At 36.5% G+C, this 18705-nt stretch overlaps 1 protein-coding gene across 1 annotated transcript in view; it reads left to right on the plus strand.

Moving 5' to 3' along the window:
- Positions 1 to 18705, plus strand: part of THSD7A (thrombospondin type 1 domain containing 7A) — a 263425-nt gene that overhangs the window by 156804 nt on the left and 87916 nt on the right. Inside the window, exons 4-7 of the mRNA XM_050332888.1 lie at positions 28 to 276; positions 1840 to 2021; positions 7947 to 8102; positions 10325 to 10528. Of these exons, the coding sequence (XP_050188845.1) occupies positions 28 to 276; positions 1840 to 2021; positions 7947 to 8102; positions 10325 to 10528 (791 nt within the window). The remainder of the gene's footprint in view (positions 1 to 27; positions 277 to 1839; positions 2022 to 7946; positions 8103 to 10324; positions 10529 to 18705) is intronic.

An 18705-nucleotide genomic window follows, 5' to 3' on the forward strand; every position in this document is an offset into this window, starting at 1 on the left:
TGAAAATGTAATGCTCTCTTATTACAGCTTCTGCAAACAGGACAAGCTGCCCATTACGTTTCAGTCCTGTGTGATCACGAAGGAGTGCCAGGTGTCAGAGTGGTCAGAATGGACCCCCTGCTCCAAAACCTGCTTTGACATGACAACCCCCAAAGGGAATCGTACAAGATCACGGACCATTAAACAACTCCCTGTTGGCAGTGAAAGTGAATGCCCACAATTAGAAGAAGCAGAGCAGTGTATTTCCCAAGGAGATGGCGTAGCACCGTGCATTACGTAAGCTGGTTCATTTCAGTTCTCCCTATATTAAGATGAACAGTTGCAATTAAGTGCACAGGGCTGGTGATGGAATACCAACCAAACTATTATTAAAGAAATAATAGCTATGACTTTACGGGTTTTTTTAATCCTTTGTGTATTTAGTGTTCTTGAAAGCCTGAAGCCTGCAAATAGCTCCTATTATAGTGTAACCAGTTTCTCCTCTAAATAGGAAATATAACAAGTACATTTTTTTCCATTTGTTTCAGTTTTTAAAAGATTTTAAAATATTAGTGCATATGCAGGCTCAGACAAGATGAAAAGAAGTTATTTTTACTGATTTTTCAGTGATATTTTTCCTATATAACATTTCTATCAGAATCATTGTTTTCTGAAATACTTGTCTGTTTGCAGACAAAATGTTGAACACAGAAAAGAGTGATAGACATCTGGTTAACAAACAGACTATTTTAGTGAGACTTGTATTCAGCACAACATAGGCATTACTGAGCCCCAAATGGAAAATGGGAGAGGATAACAGTGACGGTAAATAAAGTTTAGGAGAAATGACAGCAAGCACTTTACGATTCAAGAGATTGCTGTAATCCTTATCAACTAATCAAGATTAATATTAAAGTCACAACTGTGCTTTTTCTTTATCAAATTGAGAAGAGGGTCTGGAGAAATTTCATTTGATGTTAAGCATCTTTGACTGTGGTATATATTTTTCATTTAAGTGTTGAAATGTCATCTTTCCCTATCTCCAGCTACATTAGGAAGCACTTTGCTTGATTTAGCCTTAAAGTACTTGTTGGGCAGAGAATTCTGTGGCATTTCTTGCCGTTCATAATCCCTATTGGGGTTTTAACTATAAGTCAAAGATCTTCTTTCTTGTGCATTCACTGATTAGAATGCTCACAGCTTCTCACCATTCATCAGTACCCAGCAGGGATGCTTCAGTACTGCAGAACAATCTTTCTCTTAACTGCAAAAAAGGAACTTACTGAAAGGTTTTTATGTAGTAATAATAAAAAAATTACCATTATACTTTCACCTTGATATCTGAGAGAAACTTTCATGTCTCCTATCAAATATGAACAATGGGCTTTTGGGTTATTTTGGGGGGTTGAGTTGTTGTGGGGTTTTCCCCTCCTTTTCTGGCTCTTACATTTCTCTTCATTCACATGTCTTTATATTTTGGCTTTAGTTTATATAAATTTTCTAGCTCTAAAAAATGCTGAGAATCACAATCTTGAAAGTGAACTTACGTGAACATGGACTATATGTCTCGATATCAAGTTTTTCTTCCCTCAAATAAAATATTTATATGTGTGGTATGTTTCAGGAATTGAACAGAAAAGATGTTCCTAAAGAGTAATAATTTAAAAAATTAAATGTTAGGGAAAATGTTCCAACCATATAAAATATGAGACTTAACTCACCTCTGTGTGCAAGAAATTGTGGTGCTCTGGCCTTTTAGAAAATTAATAAAGCTACTAAGGTGTTTCAGCTTGTATAAATTAATGCTGTGTAAAATGGCTTCATGATTTCTAAAGACCCAATGAATCAAATTTGATACAGGTATGGTTGGCGGACCACAGAGTGGACAGAATGCCGTGTCGATCCTCTCCTTAGCCAACAGGACAAGAGGCGAGGAAATCAGACGGCGCTGTGCGGAGGTGGCATTCAAACCAGGGAAATGTACTGCGTGCAAGCCAATGAAAATCTTCTCTCCTACCTAAATACCCTCAAGGATAAAGAAGGTAAATTTGATTCAATTGCATTTGAATTAGTGTGAAACCAGAGCATGTCAGCATTCCAGAGCTCCTTGACAGCCATTGTCTTCTGCCATGAGTGCCTTCTTACCTTGTGGGTTACTGCTATTTTCGAATTCAAATGAAAATGCTTAATTCGTGTAGCAGAGATTTCATTCTCTGTGCTGCAAATATAGGTTCCTAGCTACAAATTACTCTCTCTTAATATCTACTGAAAACTACTGTCTTATGTGAAGAATGTCTCTCAATAAGAAAGAGCATGAGAAGGTGGGTCAGAAATCCTAGATTTGGTTCCTTCATCTGCTGCAAATTTCTTGTGTATCCTTCAGCTGGGTGATGAACTTGTACTGTTTGATGTGTGGATGGAATATGTCAATTCTGGCATGTAAGCTCAATATAGAAAAATTAAAAAATATGATTATATTTAATTCTCAGGAAATTGATTTTTTTTTCTTCCTTTCTTGATTTGTCCAAGTTCTTAAGTAGCCTTCAGAACTTCAAGCCAATATAATTTCATCTGTTTATTTCCCTAACTGAAAGAGAGGAGAGATTATTCCTTGTCACTGTTACAGCTTGTACAGCTTTTTAAGAAGAAAGAGAATAGCTTAGGAGACAAAATCTTTAATTCCTTTGGTAATGTATGTACTGTAGAACAACACTTGAGTAGTTTGTCATACTACTGCATACTAATGAATCACTATAGATTTAGAAATCAGTGAATTAAGCTAAATGCATTTAGCTTTTTAATTGTTTTATCCTCTTCTGTACCTGTCTCATACAAACACACATTATTATTAATAAAAATAAATAAATAAATGCAGCCACATACTTCAGGAAAAGCAACATCATTGTACGAGTCCTGTGTAATACAACCTCTAGACCAGGGTTGGCCAAACTGCAGGCTAGTGAGGCTTCTGCTTTGGTTTAAAGGTACTCTCAAACTTGCCACAGAGGCAGAGTTTGTGGGGAATATTAATGCCAACAACCATTTCAGCATGATTGCTGGGATCAGTAGCAGTGAGCTACTGAGCATTATGAGCTCCGCAGGCCCCACATCTGTATTTATAAAAGAAGAAGCTTTCAAGCCTCTTCATTTAATGAAAATCAGCTTCTGCCCAAGGGCTTTTAGTAAATCGCCTCTGTGGAACAAAGTTTAGATGCCCCTGCAATAGTGTGAATGAGGAAAACCTCCCAGCTAAGGAGAAGTAACAATAAAACCAGTGGCAGCTTACTGTTCAGAATGATGATTAGGATTTTGGTAGGCTGTGAAGTCTTGCCGGCTTAGGCGGGTGTGAAATCTACCCTTATCAGACTGTGACAGGAATACGCAGAGCCCATCAGGAGGTAATCTCTGCAGGCCCTGGAAAGCTGATTAAAATGTAACTAGTCTTTGGATGCATAAACATGAGAACAGTTTTTCAAGAGCTCAAACTGGGGGTGAAGTGGGTCTTAGTTTAAAAGAAAGCTCTGGGCTGTTTCCATATTAGGGGATAGATTTTCAGAAGAGCTGCTGCTTCTCTCATCCTTCCTCCCTCTCCCCTCATAGAAACATACTCATACAAAATCTGAGGATGGAGAAAAGCCAGGTAACACACTCACCAGATTTAGCTGTGGGGAAACGCCTTCATTTCAGTGTAGTTTGCGGTCGATGGTTGGGAATGCTGTCTGAGTAAGGCTGCTTTAAAGACCTCCATTCTTATATACTCATGGTGGCGTTTCCCTGTTATTTCAGAAAGTCAGTCACAGATCAAGTCGAAGGCTAGTGCTGCACCTCTGCTATCAATCACTTTTGAAATAACAGGTAGGTAAATTAAAGCCTCTGACCTGGCCTTTTGATTAAAAGCATGCAAAGGAGGCAATATCCCTTTTGGGAGACCTTGTTGGCTATATGTGTATAATTAACATGTTTAGGTAGCTCTGAAATATTTAAATGGATTCATGCATTCTCAGGAAATTTCAGGTCAGTTTGAAAGTGACAGGCCCAAACTCAAACTAATGATGATGAGCCTGCTGGGATGCTGGAATAGTTTCCTGCTCCACTCCTTTCAGTTCTGAGCTCTGGGAATTGTTTTGCAGTTTTCATCATAGCAGCTGTTTCCAATCCCTTCTATAGATTTAAAACACTGAGTTAGGGCTCCAGTAAGAATTTGAACTTTTAATACGTAGCTGAACCAGAATCCCTCATGGCATTCAGGTCAGAAGGAAGAAGAAGGAGTATTGGATGTAGTATTTAAGCAGGTGGCAATCAAGTTTCATTGAGGCCATTGTCGTTCTGCCATTTACTTGACACTTACTTAAATCGTTTCATCTCTATTCACCTCAACTGGTTTCATCACAAAGCTTCTCTCACTGTAAGATGGGGTGGATATTGTCATCTTTTTACAAGTACCTTTAAATCCTTTGATGTAGAATAAGAATAGGAGAAAAGTTCCTTCATGGGCATAATTTTATGCTACATCTGCAAACACACAGTCACTGCCCTCTTAAACACAGGAGAGCTGCATACATGCACAGACTTGTGCTGTTTCTTAGGCTATCAGGTTCTGAATTATCTAATGAATTTTGATGATAGAATTCAACATTATAGAAAGAAGAATATGAATTCTTTAATTGTTGGTCAATTAATATGTTTTGGGCTTGAGTTCTTCTTGGGTTTTTTGAGTGTAGTACTTTACTTGAAGAAATTTCCTATGAAACCGATATGACAAATGACTAGAAAGAGAAATATGAAGTTGTGTCTGCTTGTGTCTGTATGTGACACTGATGCAGTCACATATAAATTCACTCTTTTCGCCATCCTGGTCATTACTGGGCACCAATCTATTGAGGGTTTCTAGAGACAGATGGGGAGTTCGAGATCTTGATATATGTAGCAAATGCATAAGAACAGAACTGTTCTTTTTCAATTCTTTTTTAAATTCAGTTACTTGAGGAGGTGTTTTAGAAGGGTATAAAATATATTCAGCTAAAATTTCCTGATAGAGCAGATAATTTGAGGACAGGATGATTGAATCTAATTTTGGTTTTTAGATCACTACTCTCAAACCTGAAATTTATTGAAAACTGAATCTAAATTTTAGTCAGACAGAAGGAGAAAGAGAGATTATCAAAATGCATTCACTTTTCTCTCCATTCTTGGCCCAAAATTTGGTCAAATTTAACATCGATCTTGTAGTATTACACACAGTCTAATCAGCATTCAACATCACTTTGAAGGAAAAAAGAACAATCCTTATTGCTGCCACAAGAGAGTATGAAAGGACAGAGATAAGACAAGGTTTTAAACTGTAAAGTTCTGCATCCAGAATCATTGTCTCTGAGAGTGTCTTTGATAAAAAGTAAGAATCAAAAGCTGAGCTCATTTATACTTTTTTGATACTGAAAGAAATCCATTTAAACTGATGGGAGCAAGATGGTCATAAAATACCAAGGCAAGGCTGTTTTCTTATTTTACTGTCCTCTCAAAGAAAGAATTCTGAGTAATCCTGCATGAATGCATCCTTAATGCTTCATGATGAAAACATTTTTTTTAATAACCTGAAAGATTTTTTAATAACCTGAAACTTATCTGTCCTACTGTTGAATTCTTTTGTTTTAAAAGCAATATATCACAGATCTGTTAGCAGACATTTATACATAATTTATGGTCTAAACGCATTTCAAAAACATTTTGGCATATTTAGAGATTTATTGATACCTATGGTATGAAGAACCTGCTATTTAAAGCTTCCTGAGGAAAGATCTTTTGTTATAGTGTGATGGTAAGTTCTTTATCCAGATGCAGGCTGGAGATGAAGCATGGCATTCCTCAGAATACTTTCTCTGTTCCCTGAAGCAAGGCTGCATCTCAGGGGTGTAATTGACCCTTAATTTCAACTGTCTCACTTGGGTAATTCCCTGATTAAATCAAGGTTTAAAAAGTACAGATAGGAATTACTTACGGGTTTTCTTTTTTTATTAGAGAATATTCAATTCAAACTCAATTACAGGCAAATTATTTTTATTTATATCCATTTTCTACACAAAATATGCATATTATGTTGATTATCATGCATGTTAGTTGTGCATGTCAAACTAACTGTAAAATTCAATGTTCTGTCATAAAATTTAATTCCAAAATAGCATTATGCAAATGTTGGAATATTTGGTTTTGTATTATTTTGTGTTGAGAGATTGGTGAGCTGGAGGCAGTAATGTTGAAGGACTATGGGCCATCTTCATGCCTTCATTACATGGAGCAACACAGTGTAAAACTGTGCCAAAGGAGGCAATGTGGAAAATCAGAAGAGGGGGAGGATTTTTCATTCCCTTTTCCCCTTAAAAAAGTGAGAATTGAATGGTTTTGCTGTAACTGGAAAGATCATCTACTTAGAAAGTCTGAAGTGAAAAACACACGCACATGTCTACAAGTAAAACCCCACTTTAACAACATGGTATTTACTTTCACATTATATCAGTTGTTATTGATCTCATCTTTAAGAAGGATATTTTGTCATATTCTGAACTTATTCTATCAGAGAACTCTTCCATCAAAAGAAATTATTTGTAGTGGTGGCAAAAAATTAATGAGGTAACCTTCCTGTGAAAAAAAATGCTGAGCGAGTAGAATGAGAGTGTTTTAAGTTAAGGAATGGCATGTTTTTTCAATCAACTGATGTGAATTAATGTGGCAGATTTCACTTTACCTGCTAGCAGATATTCTCTGCTTAGTGTAATATTTTTTCAAGTCCTGAATTATGAAAGAGAACTAAAGTCTTGCTTGCAATGAAATGGTACATTTTGAGTTAGAGTTCTGCACCTTACTCTGGTATCTTCTAGAGTTGTCCTATTATTTGCATGACTTGGGAAGTCAAAGGTTAAAGTATGGAAGGAGAGAGTGATTTTGGCCTGGCTTATTGATTCCTAAAGATCAGAAGACACTGCTTTCAGAAGTGTCTTTATAGATTAATAATACTTTAATGAAAAAATAAATTGTGCCATTTTAATTACTTTGAATAGATTACTTATATATATTTACAGTATATGCAAACCATATATATTTGAAACAAAGCCTGTCTTGAACTAAAGCTTCCACTGCACAAATCTTACTGCTGAGTGTGCACTTTACAGTCTTTAGAGTCAAAGAAGAAAACAATTTGTAATTTTAGCTTGTTTCAAGTTATAGCTTAAAAATAATCTTTTAAATATTAATTAAGCAGTCTTTTGAAGTTACTGTATCATATACTATATATACACAAGTGTGAAGGGATTTATACAGGGTTTTTTTCAGTTTCTTAAGAAAGGAAGTAGTAAGATAGGACATCAATTTACAGAGTGCAAAGTGAACAATTATTGTAGCAGCATAATTTATCCCTGGAGCCCCTGGTGGTCTAGCGGTAAAGGCGCCGCGCTATCACCGCGGAGACCCGGGTTCGATTCCCGGTCAGGGCCACTCCCGGGCAGGTGGGGCTCGTTAGCCCTTAAAGGCAACCCACCTACGTCCTAAGGACCTCGCTGCCACCGTCCAAGCTCGCTTGGCCCCGGCAGATGAACCTTAGGATTAAAGGGTGGGCTCAGTTCCGCGCACACTGTGTCTCACCTAAAAAATCCAATGCGCAGGCTGGAAGGTGGAAAGACCTTCCCCGGATCTTCGCTCGCGAAGACTGGCCATTATTATTATTATAATTTATCCCTTAAATGCAAGGACTAGTCTAAGAGTATGCTGCAATATCTACAGTCTCCCTGACTCCACATAATCGGATTTGACTCTGTTCGTGTGGACAGTAAACTGACTTCTGTTTCATTTTTTCAAAGTGGGCATTTTTCCATCACTTCTTCAATTTAAAATTATGAGATAGCAGCCTTTCTAACTGAAGGATGGTTCTGTCCATGTAAAGCTGACATGTGAGAAATGTTTCAACTTTGTTTTGACAGCTTCAAGGCCGGTGGACCGTAAACTGTGTACAGGACCTCTTCCCAGCACCTCCCAGCTGTGCCATATTCCCTGTCCTATAGAATGTGAGACCTCAGCATGGTCAGCCTGGGGACCATGCACCTATGAAAGCTGTGATGACCCTCAGGCCAAGAAGGGTATGTAAAAATTCAGCAGATCCTTTTAATGGTGATTAATATTCCTGAGTCACTAGGAACCTCTGGCTGTGCAAGCACACTAACTTGTGTACCAAGAAGTGTATATCCAGTGCCTCTGAGCATCAAAATAAGGTCATTGAATTAGGCCTATATTTAACATTACTGTTACATGAAGGCTGGCAAAAATGTAGCCTGTTTACTAGACTCTCAAGATTAGTTTGCATTTTTACAAATGAATTCCAGTTTCAAGCCTTTCTCTCAGATTGAAAGGAATATAGTTTATCTGTGTGTTCAAATCACAATTCTGGCACTGTCTCAATAAGAGGACAGAGGCAGCCTTTGAGTTATGTAGTGTCCAAGTGAATCAAAGATTTACAGTTCAGTAATAGCTTAGGGATTCACCATTAGACCGTAAAGCATGATCTGGCAAGGAAATGGGACCATTCATTGTTGATACGTGACACTGTTTTCCTGATGACATATGTGCTGGTTTCAATTTCAGCATGTTTTACAGCTTATTTCCATGCTGAACAGATTGTAGTAACCTGACATCAAAATAGGAAAGCAAGAATACAGTGACAGGGACCTCATGTTAGAAGTCTGTGGGTTCCTGGCTGTAAATGAGAAAAACTGGCCTAGTCATTGCTGCAATGTGATTATCTGACAAAAGCTGGGAATACAGACTTGGTTCCTTGATTAAAAACAGCCATAAGAAAGGGCAGCTGCATATGTCCACTTGAAGGAGCAAGCATGATTAGTATGTTAGTTTAGCTGTGTCTTTCTGGCATACTGCTAGCTACACTTCTGTGTGGGCAGCAACAATGCAAGTTTTGCAAAGCTGTTTTGCAGAACTCTGACCCAACTTTGATCAATTCAAGAAGGAAAAAGCAGTTCAGTGTGTAAGCCTATTGGATTAAGTCTCCTCTGAGTATAGCTGTCGTCTGTTATTTCTGTTGCTGTTCCATCACTGAAAGGTTTGCTACATTTTGGGGCGTAAAGTTTAGGTTTGTGAGACTGATTTGGACATCTGCCTAAAGGAAATATATTAAGATGTACATTATATAAGCCTTTATTCCTGCACACATGAGCAGGGATCTTTTCTCAACTGCCAGTGTTTTCCTTGTATCTGGAAATTCTTACATTTTATTTTATAATTGCATTGACAGTTCTTCTGAGAGAATGATGTGAAAGTTGTACAGGCACTCCCACTTTTAGCAGCATATCTTTCTACATATTTCCAGATCACTTGCCTCCTTTGTTGCTGCAGACACTGGAGTTCTTTATTTTTGAAATTATATCAGCCTTTTGTGTCAGACTTACTAAACCATTTGCCCATAATTTGGCTGATCTCTTCAGTTTAGGAAAAACCCTTCATAAAAACAACAATTGAAGATACATGGAAATGTATTTTTAAAGTAATATTTATTATAATTAAATTAAGAGGCATGTCGTCAAACAAAGAATTAATTATTGCACATATGTGTTTGACAACTCTCTGGTTTAGTTTGTGTTCTGGTAGAAATTAAAGAGTTATATGTAGAATTTTATGAAAAATATCTGTATAATACTAATCTGCCTGAACACTGATATAAAAAAAAGAGACTGTGAAAAGAAAAAAACCCTTGCCAAAGTTAAAAATATTCCGATCAGATAGAAACTATAGAAAGCTATTGCATGAGAAACTATTTTTTTAATCCATTCAATTTGGTTAGGCTATTCTGACTATATGTAGTCTGGCTTTTTCAACATTCCATCCTGAAAGCGGGAGAGGGGGTTGCTCTTGGTTACTAGCATTGACCTCGCAGGTGACACACTGTGTAATGGCCCATCAGTTTCTCCATCCCAAAATGAGTTTGGGTAGTCTTAAGGAAATTTTTAAATGCTTTCAAAGGAATATTGTGATATTTATTACTGCAAATTTGTTCATAGGACTTCTTGGTTTTATTTCCATGCCTTTTCTCACAGTGTAGTCTTTTTATTCTTCTATTTCATTTTGGGGGGGGGGGGAGTTGGAGCAGGAATGTAGTGTTTATAAGCTGATTTCATTTGGTAATCCATCCCTATTGGAAGATATCTGACAAGAAAACAAACAATATGTTTGAGAAATGGCAACCCAGCAATCTAGGCAAGATTTATTAGATGAGATGGACCTGGCCAGATAGATAAAAAAATGCTTTGCTTTGCATTTTAAAGATGAATTGTTATTTTCATGGACTTTTCAGGCTTTAAACTGAGGAAACGTCGCATCACCAATGAGCCTACAGGAGGAACAGGAAACTGCCCTCACCTGCTGGAAGCCATCCCGTGTGAAGAGCCCTCATGCTATGACTGGAGAATCATAGGGCTGGAAGAATGCATTCCAGACAATGAAAAGCCATGTGGCCCTGGTACACAGGTTCCTGTTGTCGTCTGTGTCAACAGTGATGGTAAGATGCTTTTTCCTGCAGTACACACCAACTAGAGTGAAGGTGCTAATATGTAGTCCAAAAGGGTAGCAGTTTTTGTTCTCAGCTTTCTTGATCCTTAAAACCAAGAGGTCTGGAATAGAAATAAATGTCCTTTAGTATTGGTTAGGAAGGGTAAGACCTCTAGCTGCTCTAGGATCAAGGCCCTTCATCTGCACGCTGTAGATCTTCAAAGATAATTGAGGAGACTTTGAGAAAATTAATAGAAAACAACTATCGTTCATCAGTAGATCAGACTCATGCCTGCAGTGGCGTGACTGAATTCCCTGATGTAATCCCACTAACAAAGCTGATCCTCTCAGTCCAGGAAAAAATAAAGTGTGAGTTAACCAAGGCGCATTGCAGTAAGTATAGCTGGAAGAAAAATAATAATGTGTTTATTAAAAAGCATGGTTTGATGTGTGTTATGGAGCTGGGTTGACAATCTGAGCTGTCTTGCTTCTACAAAAGGTCAAAAAATACCACCATTATTCAATTATCTTCTGTGGGAGAAAACAGATTTTGCATGACATAGTCACAAAAGCCAGTTTTGAAAGCTGCTTACAGAATACTTTAATCTACAGAAGATTCATGAATTATTGTTGCAAGAATATTCCTTACTCATTAGTGATATTATAGTCTAGAGCAGCGTATAAATTAAAACAATTTTACTGACTACAGTGTAATATGGTAATAGGCTTCTAACTCCCTACAGAGGATTAAGAGGACACGTCGGATGAGTGTTAACAGCTGCACAAAATATTTTGAAATTAAATTGATCAGAAGTAATAAGAACTGATTGTAGAGATATTTAAATCTTAGGATTTCATGCTGAAGAATTTGGGTCATAATTGAGTTTTGGGGCTTAAATTGAAAAGCTTAGGTTTAGAGTGTAAGCTTTATTTTTCTGTATACACCTAAGGGAACTGGTAACCATTTTTACAGCTCAGAAAGAGATTAGACTAAAGTTACAGTACTGAATATACTGTATTTTTGTCCTTATCTCAAAAAATTTCCCTTTGTAATGTAATAATTTCTTGGCAACAACACTGAAACTATTTGCATTTTGCTTGTGTACATTTTTGGGTGAAAAATGGCTTTTTCCTTATAAATGAAAGAGTTTCCTGAATAATTGTTATTTTTTTCTCTCTTTTTTTGATAGCAAAAAAAATTGATCTGTAAAACAAAAAGAAATAGTTTGTTTTGGTTTGGTTTTTTTTTTCTTTACTAGATTTTGGTTAGTTTGGTTTACTTTTTTTGGGGGGGTGGGGAGGGTATTTTCTCACATGTTACCTAATTGCTTACTAAATTGTGATATAGCAATTTATATTGATTATAACTTATTGTATATTTGGAATATGCAATTACTTTGAGATATCTTTTAAGTAGATGGTATTTTCTGTTGAAAACTCACAGGGTTTGCTCTCTGCACTGCATGAGCTTTGGTTTTGGCCAAATTTGACTTTGAAGACTTGTGATAGTTTTTTACTCACAGTATTAATCTTTGTCTCTCTGTCTTTCTGAATTATATGGCATTATACATTGCCTATGTCAGCTGTCTTCCCCAGAAGCAGTGAGAAGTCAGGCTTTGGCCAAATGCCTGTCAGTGGTTAAAGTTAAAGACTTGTGGGCATAGTTTCAAAGAAAGGAGAAAACAGATTGCAATTATGGCTTGTTTTGCAAAGATCCAATCACCCACAAAGGTACGTGTTCAATACGACAGAGTGCAAAAGCAATGAAGAGTAATATAGTGGATCGCCCCAGCTCTCCTTTGAATCCCTTCTCTTAGTAAACAATATTCTGTGTATTTTACTGGTAATACCGAGTGTCTTTTGCTTAAGTCTCTCCTGAGAAAGATTAGCATGATGAAGTAGAAGCAAAGTACAAAGTAAGCACCCACAAACCTCAGCATTCTCTCCCTCCAAACTGTCTCTTCTCAAGCATCTCCTTACTTTGTCTCCCATAGCACCAACCCCCTAAAAAACCTGTAGGCAACTCTTAAATACTTCTCTAAATACGCACTGCCACCTCTTCCCAGGTAGTTCCCATCTAGTACTTTGGCATCCTACCCCTGCAGTCAACAGAATAACCATGGTATCCATCACCAAACACTTGTTGCAGACGTCTGAATTCTGCTCTGCAAAATACAAGAGAGCAGCACTTTGCATTCAGGCAGGTTTTGCTTCAAGCCCTACATCTGCAGGGTAGTTTGCAGTAAAATAAAGTTTGGAGAATGCTGCTCTTCAATTATCTAAACATCATGGCTTAAATTACTCATCACAAGAAATTTGTGATATTCAGTGTTCTTTGAGCATTTTTTTGGAGAAGACTGCATTGAGTGTCAGTTAAAGACTGTGCCTCAATTAACAGGATACATAATTTATGTAATAATCTTGCTATAATTTTGATCTAAATAGCACACAGGGAATTTCATTCAGTTTTACATGTAAAAATGACTCTGAAGGGAAACAGCATGGGGAAAGCATTAATTATTACTTAAGTTTGCTATGTTACTAAAACTGAACTAATCTTTGCTTAACAATATTCTCTTTGGTCTCTTCAAGAGTTTTTTTTATTAGTAGTATTAATGAGCCTATCTTAAAGTGCCTGGATAGGAAAGGTTGGATCGAAGGGACTAAGTGTATTAAAATAAAAGTGTATTTTCCCCTTGGCTTCTGCTTTATAAAATGAAAAAGGCTGGTGGTACATATTTCAGAGTAAGCATTGTACTCTAAAGGTACTGCTTTAATGTGAATTAAATGCTGCACTGATTAGTATCTTCTCTTCCTGTGCACTGTTCCATGTTCTATATGTTTGAAGCATAATCAGTTGGGATAAGGTGTCTTGACCTGGATGTTTTACTTCACAATTAGAATCAAGCAACAGCATTTGTGAGATTGTTTCATATAATTGGAATGAGCATCTCTCTTCAATTTGGTGTATAGATAAGAGTCATTACAGCCTTTGAGACAATAGCAAACAATAGATTATCCTCCTGTCTCATTGCCGGAGGCCTGTGATTGTCATTCTGTTTCCACAGCGGATGGCAGTAATCAGAATTTTCATTCAGGCTGAAAAAAATATGACAGCCAGTACCCCAGGTTGTCATTGCAGAGGCTATAATGAACTTTGATGTATTTTGTTATATAAAAGGAACTTCAGTCTTTTCTGAAAAGAGCCTTTTCAGAATAATTTTCCAGGAAATTTCACAAAGGAGCTCCTTCAGGTGTAAAGAACACCTTGCAGTTGTGGCAAATCACAAACTGGACAGAAACTGATCAGAATTCCTCCATTGTATACTGAATTTTAATAAGCAAAGATCTGTTGCTAGTGTTCCATTCTACAGATTAACCTTGAATAATGATAAAATGACTTTTTAAAATTAATTGTTATCCATCTTTTTTATATTTACAAGGCATACCTGCACACGTACAGGTATATTATCTCTTATAAGTATTTTAATACAGTTCAGAAGAGTTTTTTTAGAACAGATGAATTTGCTCTATTTCTCTATAGTGATGACAATCTATGAAGAATACAGTTTCAAAAATCTTTCTGTATCATTTGAAGTCTACAGTGAGAAAGCTGACCACTTCCACACTCCATTAAGAGACACATTAGTACCAATCATATGTAAATAGGGCAAACTAATTTCTGACATAAAAATCCGCAAAATTAACTACTGCTGAAAATACCTACAAAATGCCTGAAACAGTAGCAGTGGCTGTAGGGTCAGTAGTGTGCTTCTGATCCTCAAACAGTCAGCTGAAATTACTTGCTCATTTTGTAAGAGTGTGTAAATAATAAATTGGTTTACAGCCTTTATAATATACTGGGCTTTGTACCACTGTATGTGCTACTCTGGATAAAACAGATCTCACTTTTGAGGGGCAATTTTCTTCCGGATCTTGGTCAAACTCACTAATTGTTGGGTTACAGTTAGCTTGACTGGGGATGGACAGGAGTGGACGCGCTGCCATCTTCTATATCTCAGCTATGAGAGAGACTCGCTTTAGAAGAGGGAGCCATGGCAACAGGAAGGCTCTCCGTGTATATGTAAATTCCTACAACTCTTTGAAGTAGTAAAATTGTTCCTGAAGTTGTCTGGACGGAGGTGTGTGCTGATGTAGCTGAGTGCCACGAGCTCTTTTCTGGCACCTGGATGGATGTGGGTGACACGGGTCTGGTCTCCCTGAGACTGAAGCGCAAATTCCAACCACCACTGCCATTGGTATATTCTCATGTAAATGGATGGCTTTTGCCTGTTTTGCAATTTTGGGGGATAAAACACTGGTGTCAGTAGTTAATTAGAAGATACAGAAGGTAGACTAGTCTGTTTTGTTCAGACACATTTCAAAACAATTAGTTTAGCTACTTTGTCTGGAGCTGAAGCACTGTACTGACCAAAATGGAACAGAGCACATTTCCAGGGTATATTTCATTTATTCTGTGTTTATTCTTGCCTACTGAGACTATCTGGAAACGCTGTACTTCAGCCATATGAATATCCTATATGTTTTATTTGCCTTATTGTGTTTCTTTGGATTTAGAAATATTTGTATTTCTGAAATATTTCTTCCTTCTTTTTGTTGAATTTAACTTTGAAGTAAATCTTACGAAATTTCTTCATGTATTTTAAATTTTCTTCTGTTATTCCCTGATAAATATCTCTATTTTCTGTATTAAATTTGCTTATGGCTTTATATCATCTTACAATAGGCAGCTAATGAAACATATAGAATACATTTCAGGAAAACTGAAGATTGGCTGGTGCAGCAACTTTTATTTGAAGTATTTTGGCTGTTTTAGGAATTGGCTCTTTCAGTATACTTACAGCTTGCATCAAGTATACGCTAAATGAGTAGCTGCTGGTCTTCATTAATTTTCACAATGGGAAACAGTAAGAGAATCAATCAGTCTGGGCATAAATATTTTATAGGTGTGCCCAAATATAAAGAATCTACTTTTTCTGCCATTTTTATTGTGTGGTTATATGCATTGAATGAAGAAACCATCAGACTGGTTGGATTTTTTGATGAGTATTTAGGATAGAGAATGCTACTTTGTGTCACTTTATGACTGAGTTCTTTAAAAAGAACAAAGAGCCAGATTCAAATTCAGATTACATTGAATTAATCAGTTAATCTTATAAAAAAAATCCCAGATCAAAATCTGGTCAATGCTCAGCAGTCAATTAGTAGAAAAATACAGTAGCTAATGACAGTTTCTTTCAGCTCATATTGCCTTACGCTCAGAGGAACTTGGTTATATGGGCATTAGTCATCATTTCCCAATATTTATTACCTAGCTAATATTATAAGAGAATTGCATTAAACTGTTCTTTGCTGTCAAGAGCTTTTTGGATGACCATCTGAGGGATTTAATCAAATGTAACATGTATAGTTTTTTCTTTGCTGTAAACACGTAGATTATGAAATTTAAAACCAAGTCTTTCCATCCTTTAATTTTTCTGCTTACATAAAAATATATTTAATAAGTTTATCAGAAGTTTGGTGTATGTAAACATTTCTTACTGAGAGTAAAATACAGTGAGTTTAAAGAATTCATTGTAAATCGACACTCTCATGTTTCAGAGTATTGGATTTTTAAGGCTTTTAATTTTTTTACAAGTTTACTCTATTTAATGTAAAGGAATGTTAAGAGAAAAACTAGTGCACAGTACTGCTTAAAATATCTCATTCAAATCTCAGAAAGTTTGATAATTGATATTTCTTCTGTCAATAAAAGGTCACTTTTAATTGGTAACACCAATTCCTTTTAGTCTCTCATCTTGACATTAGGAGAGTGGACATGTCACTATTGAGTTTTGTAGAAGAATGAGTACTTTTAGTGTTTATGTAACATGAAGTGAATAAATTATATGGAATTGATTAAATACATCACTTTCTTTCTCCATGTCTTTAACAATTACCCTATAATTTGATGTGATGATTTCAATTAAAGTGATAAGTAGAATGTAACTATGTTTCATCTGCATAGTTCAGTAAACAATTATCCCTTATAACAATGCAATAGACCTTTGTTTCCAATTGATCATATATTTTTGAAGACAGTTGCACTTGGTATGGACAATGCCTACAGAGACATTAATGTCCATAAATAATATAATTAGGTGGAAAATGGGTGGGCCAGGCCAGCTTAATTACCAAAATTTTTTTCTCATGTCTTAGATCATAACTTGGCTGTCTGGTCAGATGAGTTTGGTGTATTTTGCCTGTTTACTTCTAAAATGTACTATAACGCCGTTGCAGAGAGGCTGCGCTGGTGTGAGATTTGTTGGACTTCTAGGAGTAGAAGCTGATGTAGTGGGAAGTGCAAGTGTTTTGAAAATGTACCAGAGAGTGCAATTACATGTTTTATATTATGCATACTCTTAGTAACTTGCCTTTGTTTTTGATGGCACAGCCAGTATGATCCTGCAATAACTGCTTGTGGGTAAATTAAGAGGGGGGATTTCAAAACATACATTTTGATTTAAGTAGCATTCTGCAATGCAGGAACCCAGTTCTGATTAGACTCCAAGCTTTATCATGTTAACAACTCAAAGGGGAATAATTGTAGATACATTTTAAAAAAATAGGGTTTTTTAGGAAGGTCAACTTAATGCTTTACAGGATTTCCATTTGTTAATTCAAATTATGCTGTTATGAAACAAGAAAGAGAAATGGTTTATGGAATTATGGATGGATTGTAAAACTGGATTTATAGACCCAGTACTGAACTTTGGTTTTGGATTTTTTTTGTATGCCAACATGTTAACTCCCTAGAACAGATTCAGAAAATACTTGAAATATTTTTACAAAACATACTCAGATAATATTACATCTAATACTGTTATATATAAAAATAATGCTACATATTATATTACACAGTACTAGTCATTAATCTTTATGATAAAATGTTCTAAGACAGTATCATCTCATTAGTTTGATGGGAGTCAGTTTTCCATCTGAGACAAAAAGGTTGCACAGGCCTATTTATATTTTCCAACAACCTGCATGCTAATGGTACATTTTCCAAATAAATGTTATCAAATTTAAAAGCCGTAAAACTAGTGTGTTGATAAATGGTGACAATTAAAACCTGCGCTAGTCATGTTGAGCCAGCATAAATAATTTTACTCTGAGTCGTTCCAGCCTTAAGCAGCTCATTGTCTGACATTTCTTACAGATCATAATTTCTTTTGAGTACTGATTAATGAAAAACCACTCTTACCTGCCAAAAATATTTGATTTCACAAGATAACTGTTCCAGTGACAATTCAGAGCCTTAAGATAATCTGTGTCATTTTGCAGTTCTTGCAACTCCTGTGCGCTGCACAAAACACCATCTCCACTGAATACTTTAGAAACCTCAAACTAAATATGCCCAGCCACAATGATTACTTGGAATCAGGGCAAACAGCTGAGAATGCCAGTCTCTCCAGTGTTCCCAGTGATCTGTTCCAGATTTTGAGGTGCAGGTATCTGTGACTCCAGGTAGCTGAAACACCAGTAGAGGGAAAGGAATAAATTTGTACCTGGGATTTGGTGAAAAGGGGTATGGAAGACAAGACGAAGAAACTAGTTCAGACCAAGTGGCAAAGTTAAGAACTGGGGAAAGGTGAGATTTTACACTGGTTTCCAAGACAATTTACTGAGACCAAGCAAATTTTAGTGTCTCTACATGACAGAGATTAGAAATTAATTTTGGAAGGGATTTAGTCTGTTAATGGTCAGCCCAAGGGAGGATTTGACAAGCAGCTGGGGAGAATTTTTCAGAGCCGGGTGAAAGGGACAGTGAGGTGGCAGACTGGGATTAGTGTCTAGAGAAAATAAGGCTGGATAAGAAGCCAGAGAATGGGGAATAAAGAAGGAAATTCATAACTTCTAAAGCTGGAACACAATGCACTATAGTCTACATCTTCTTTTGCCTCATTAGATCACCAGGCAGAGCGGCATTGTCCAGCATCAGCGAAACACCCATGGCAGAAGTACTATTTTTCATTCGGCTTCTCTTTTAAACTAGAAAATTGGAAAGAAATATAATTTCAAAATTAAGTATTTTAGGTTGCAAAAGCAAGCCCTCAAACATTAGGAAATTTAAAATGGTTTGTTTGGTCCTTATCTGAATGTGTCAGGTGGAAGTACTTAATTATT

This window comes from Myiozetetes cayanensis, unplaced genomic scaffold (assembly GCF_022539395.1).
Source record: "Myiozetetes cayanensis isolate MyiCay16 unplaced genomic scaffold, myiCay2020 scf1, whole genome shotgun sequence".
In the NCBI taxonomy this organism is placed as follows: Eukaryota; Metazoa; Chordata; class Aves; order Passeriformes; family Tyrannidae; genus Myiozetetes; species Myiozetetes cayanensis.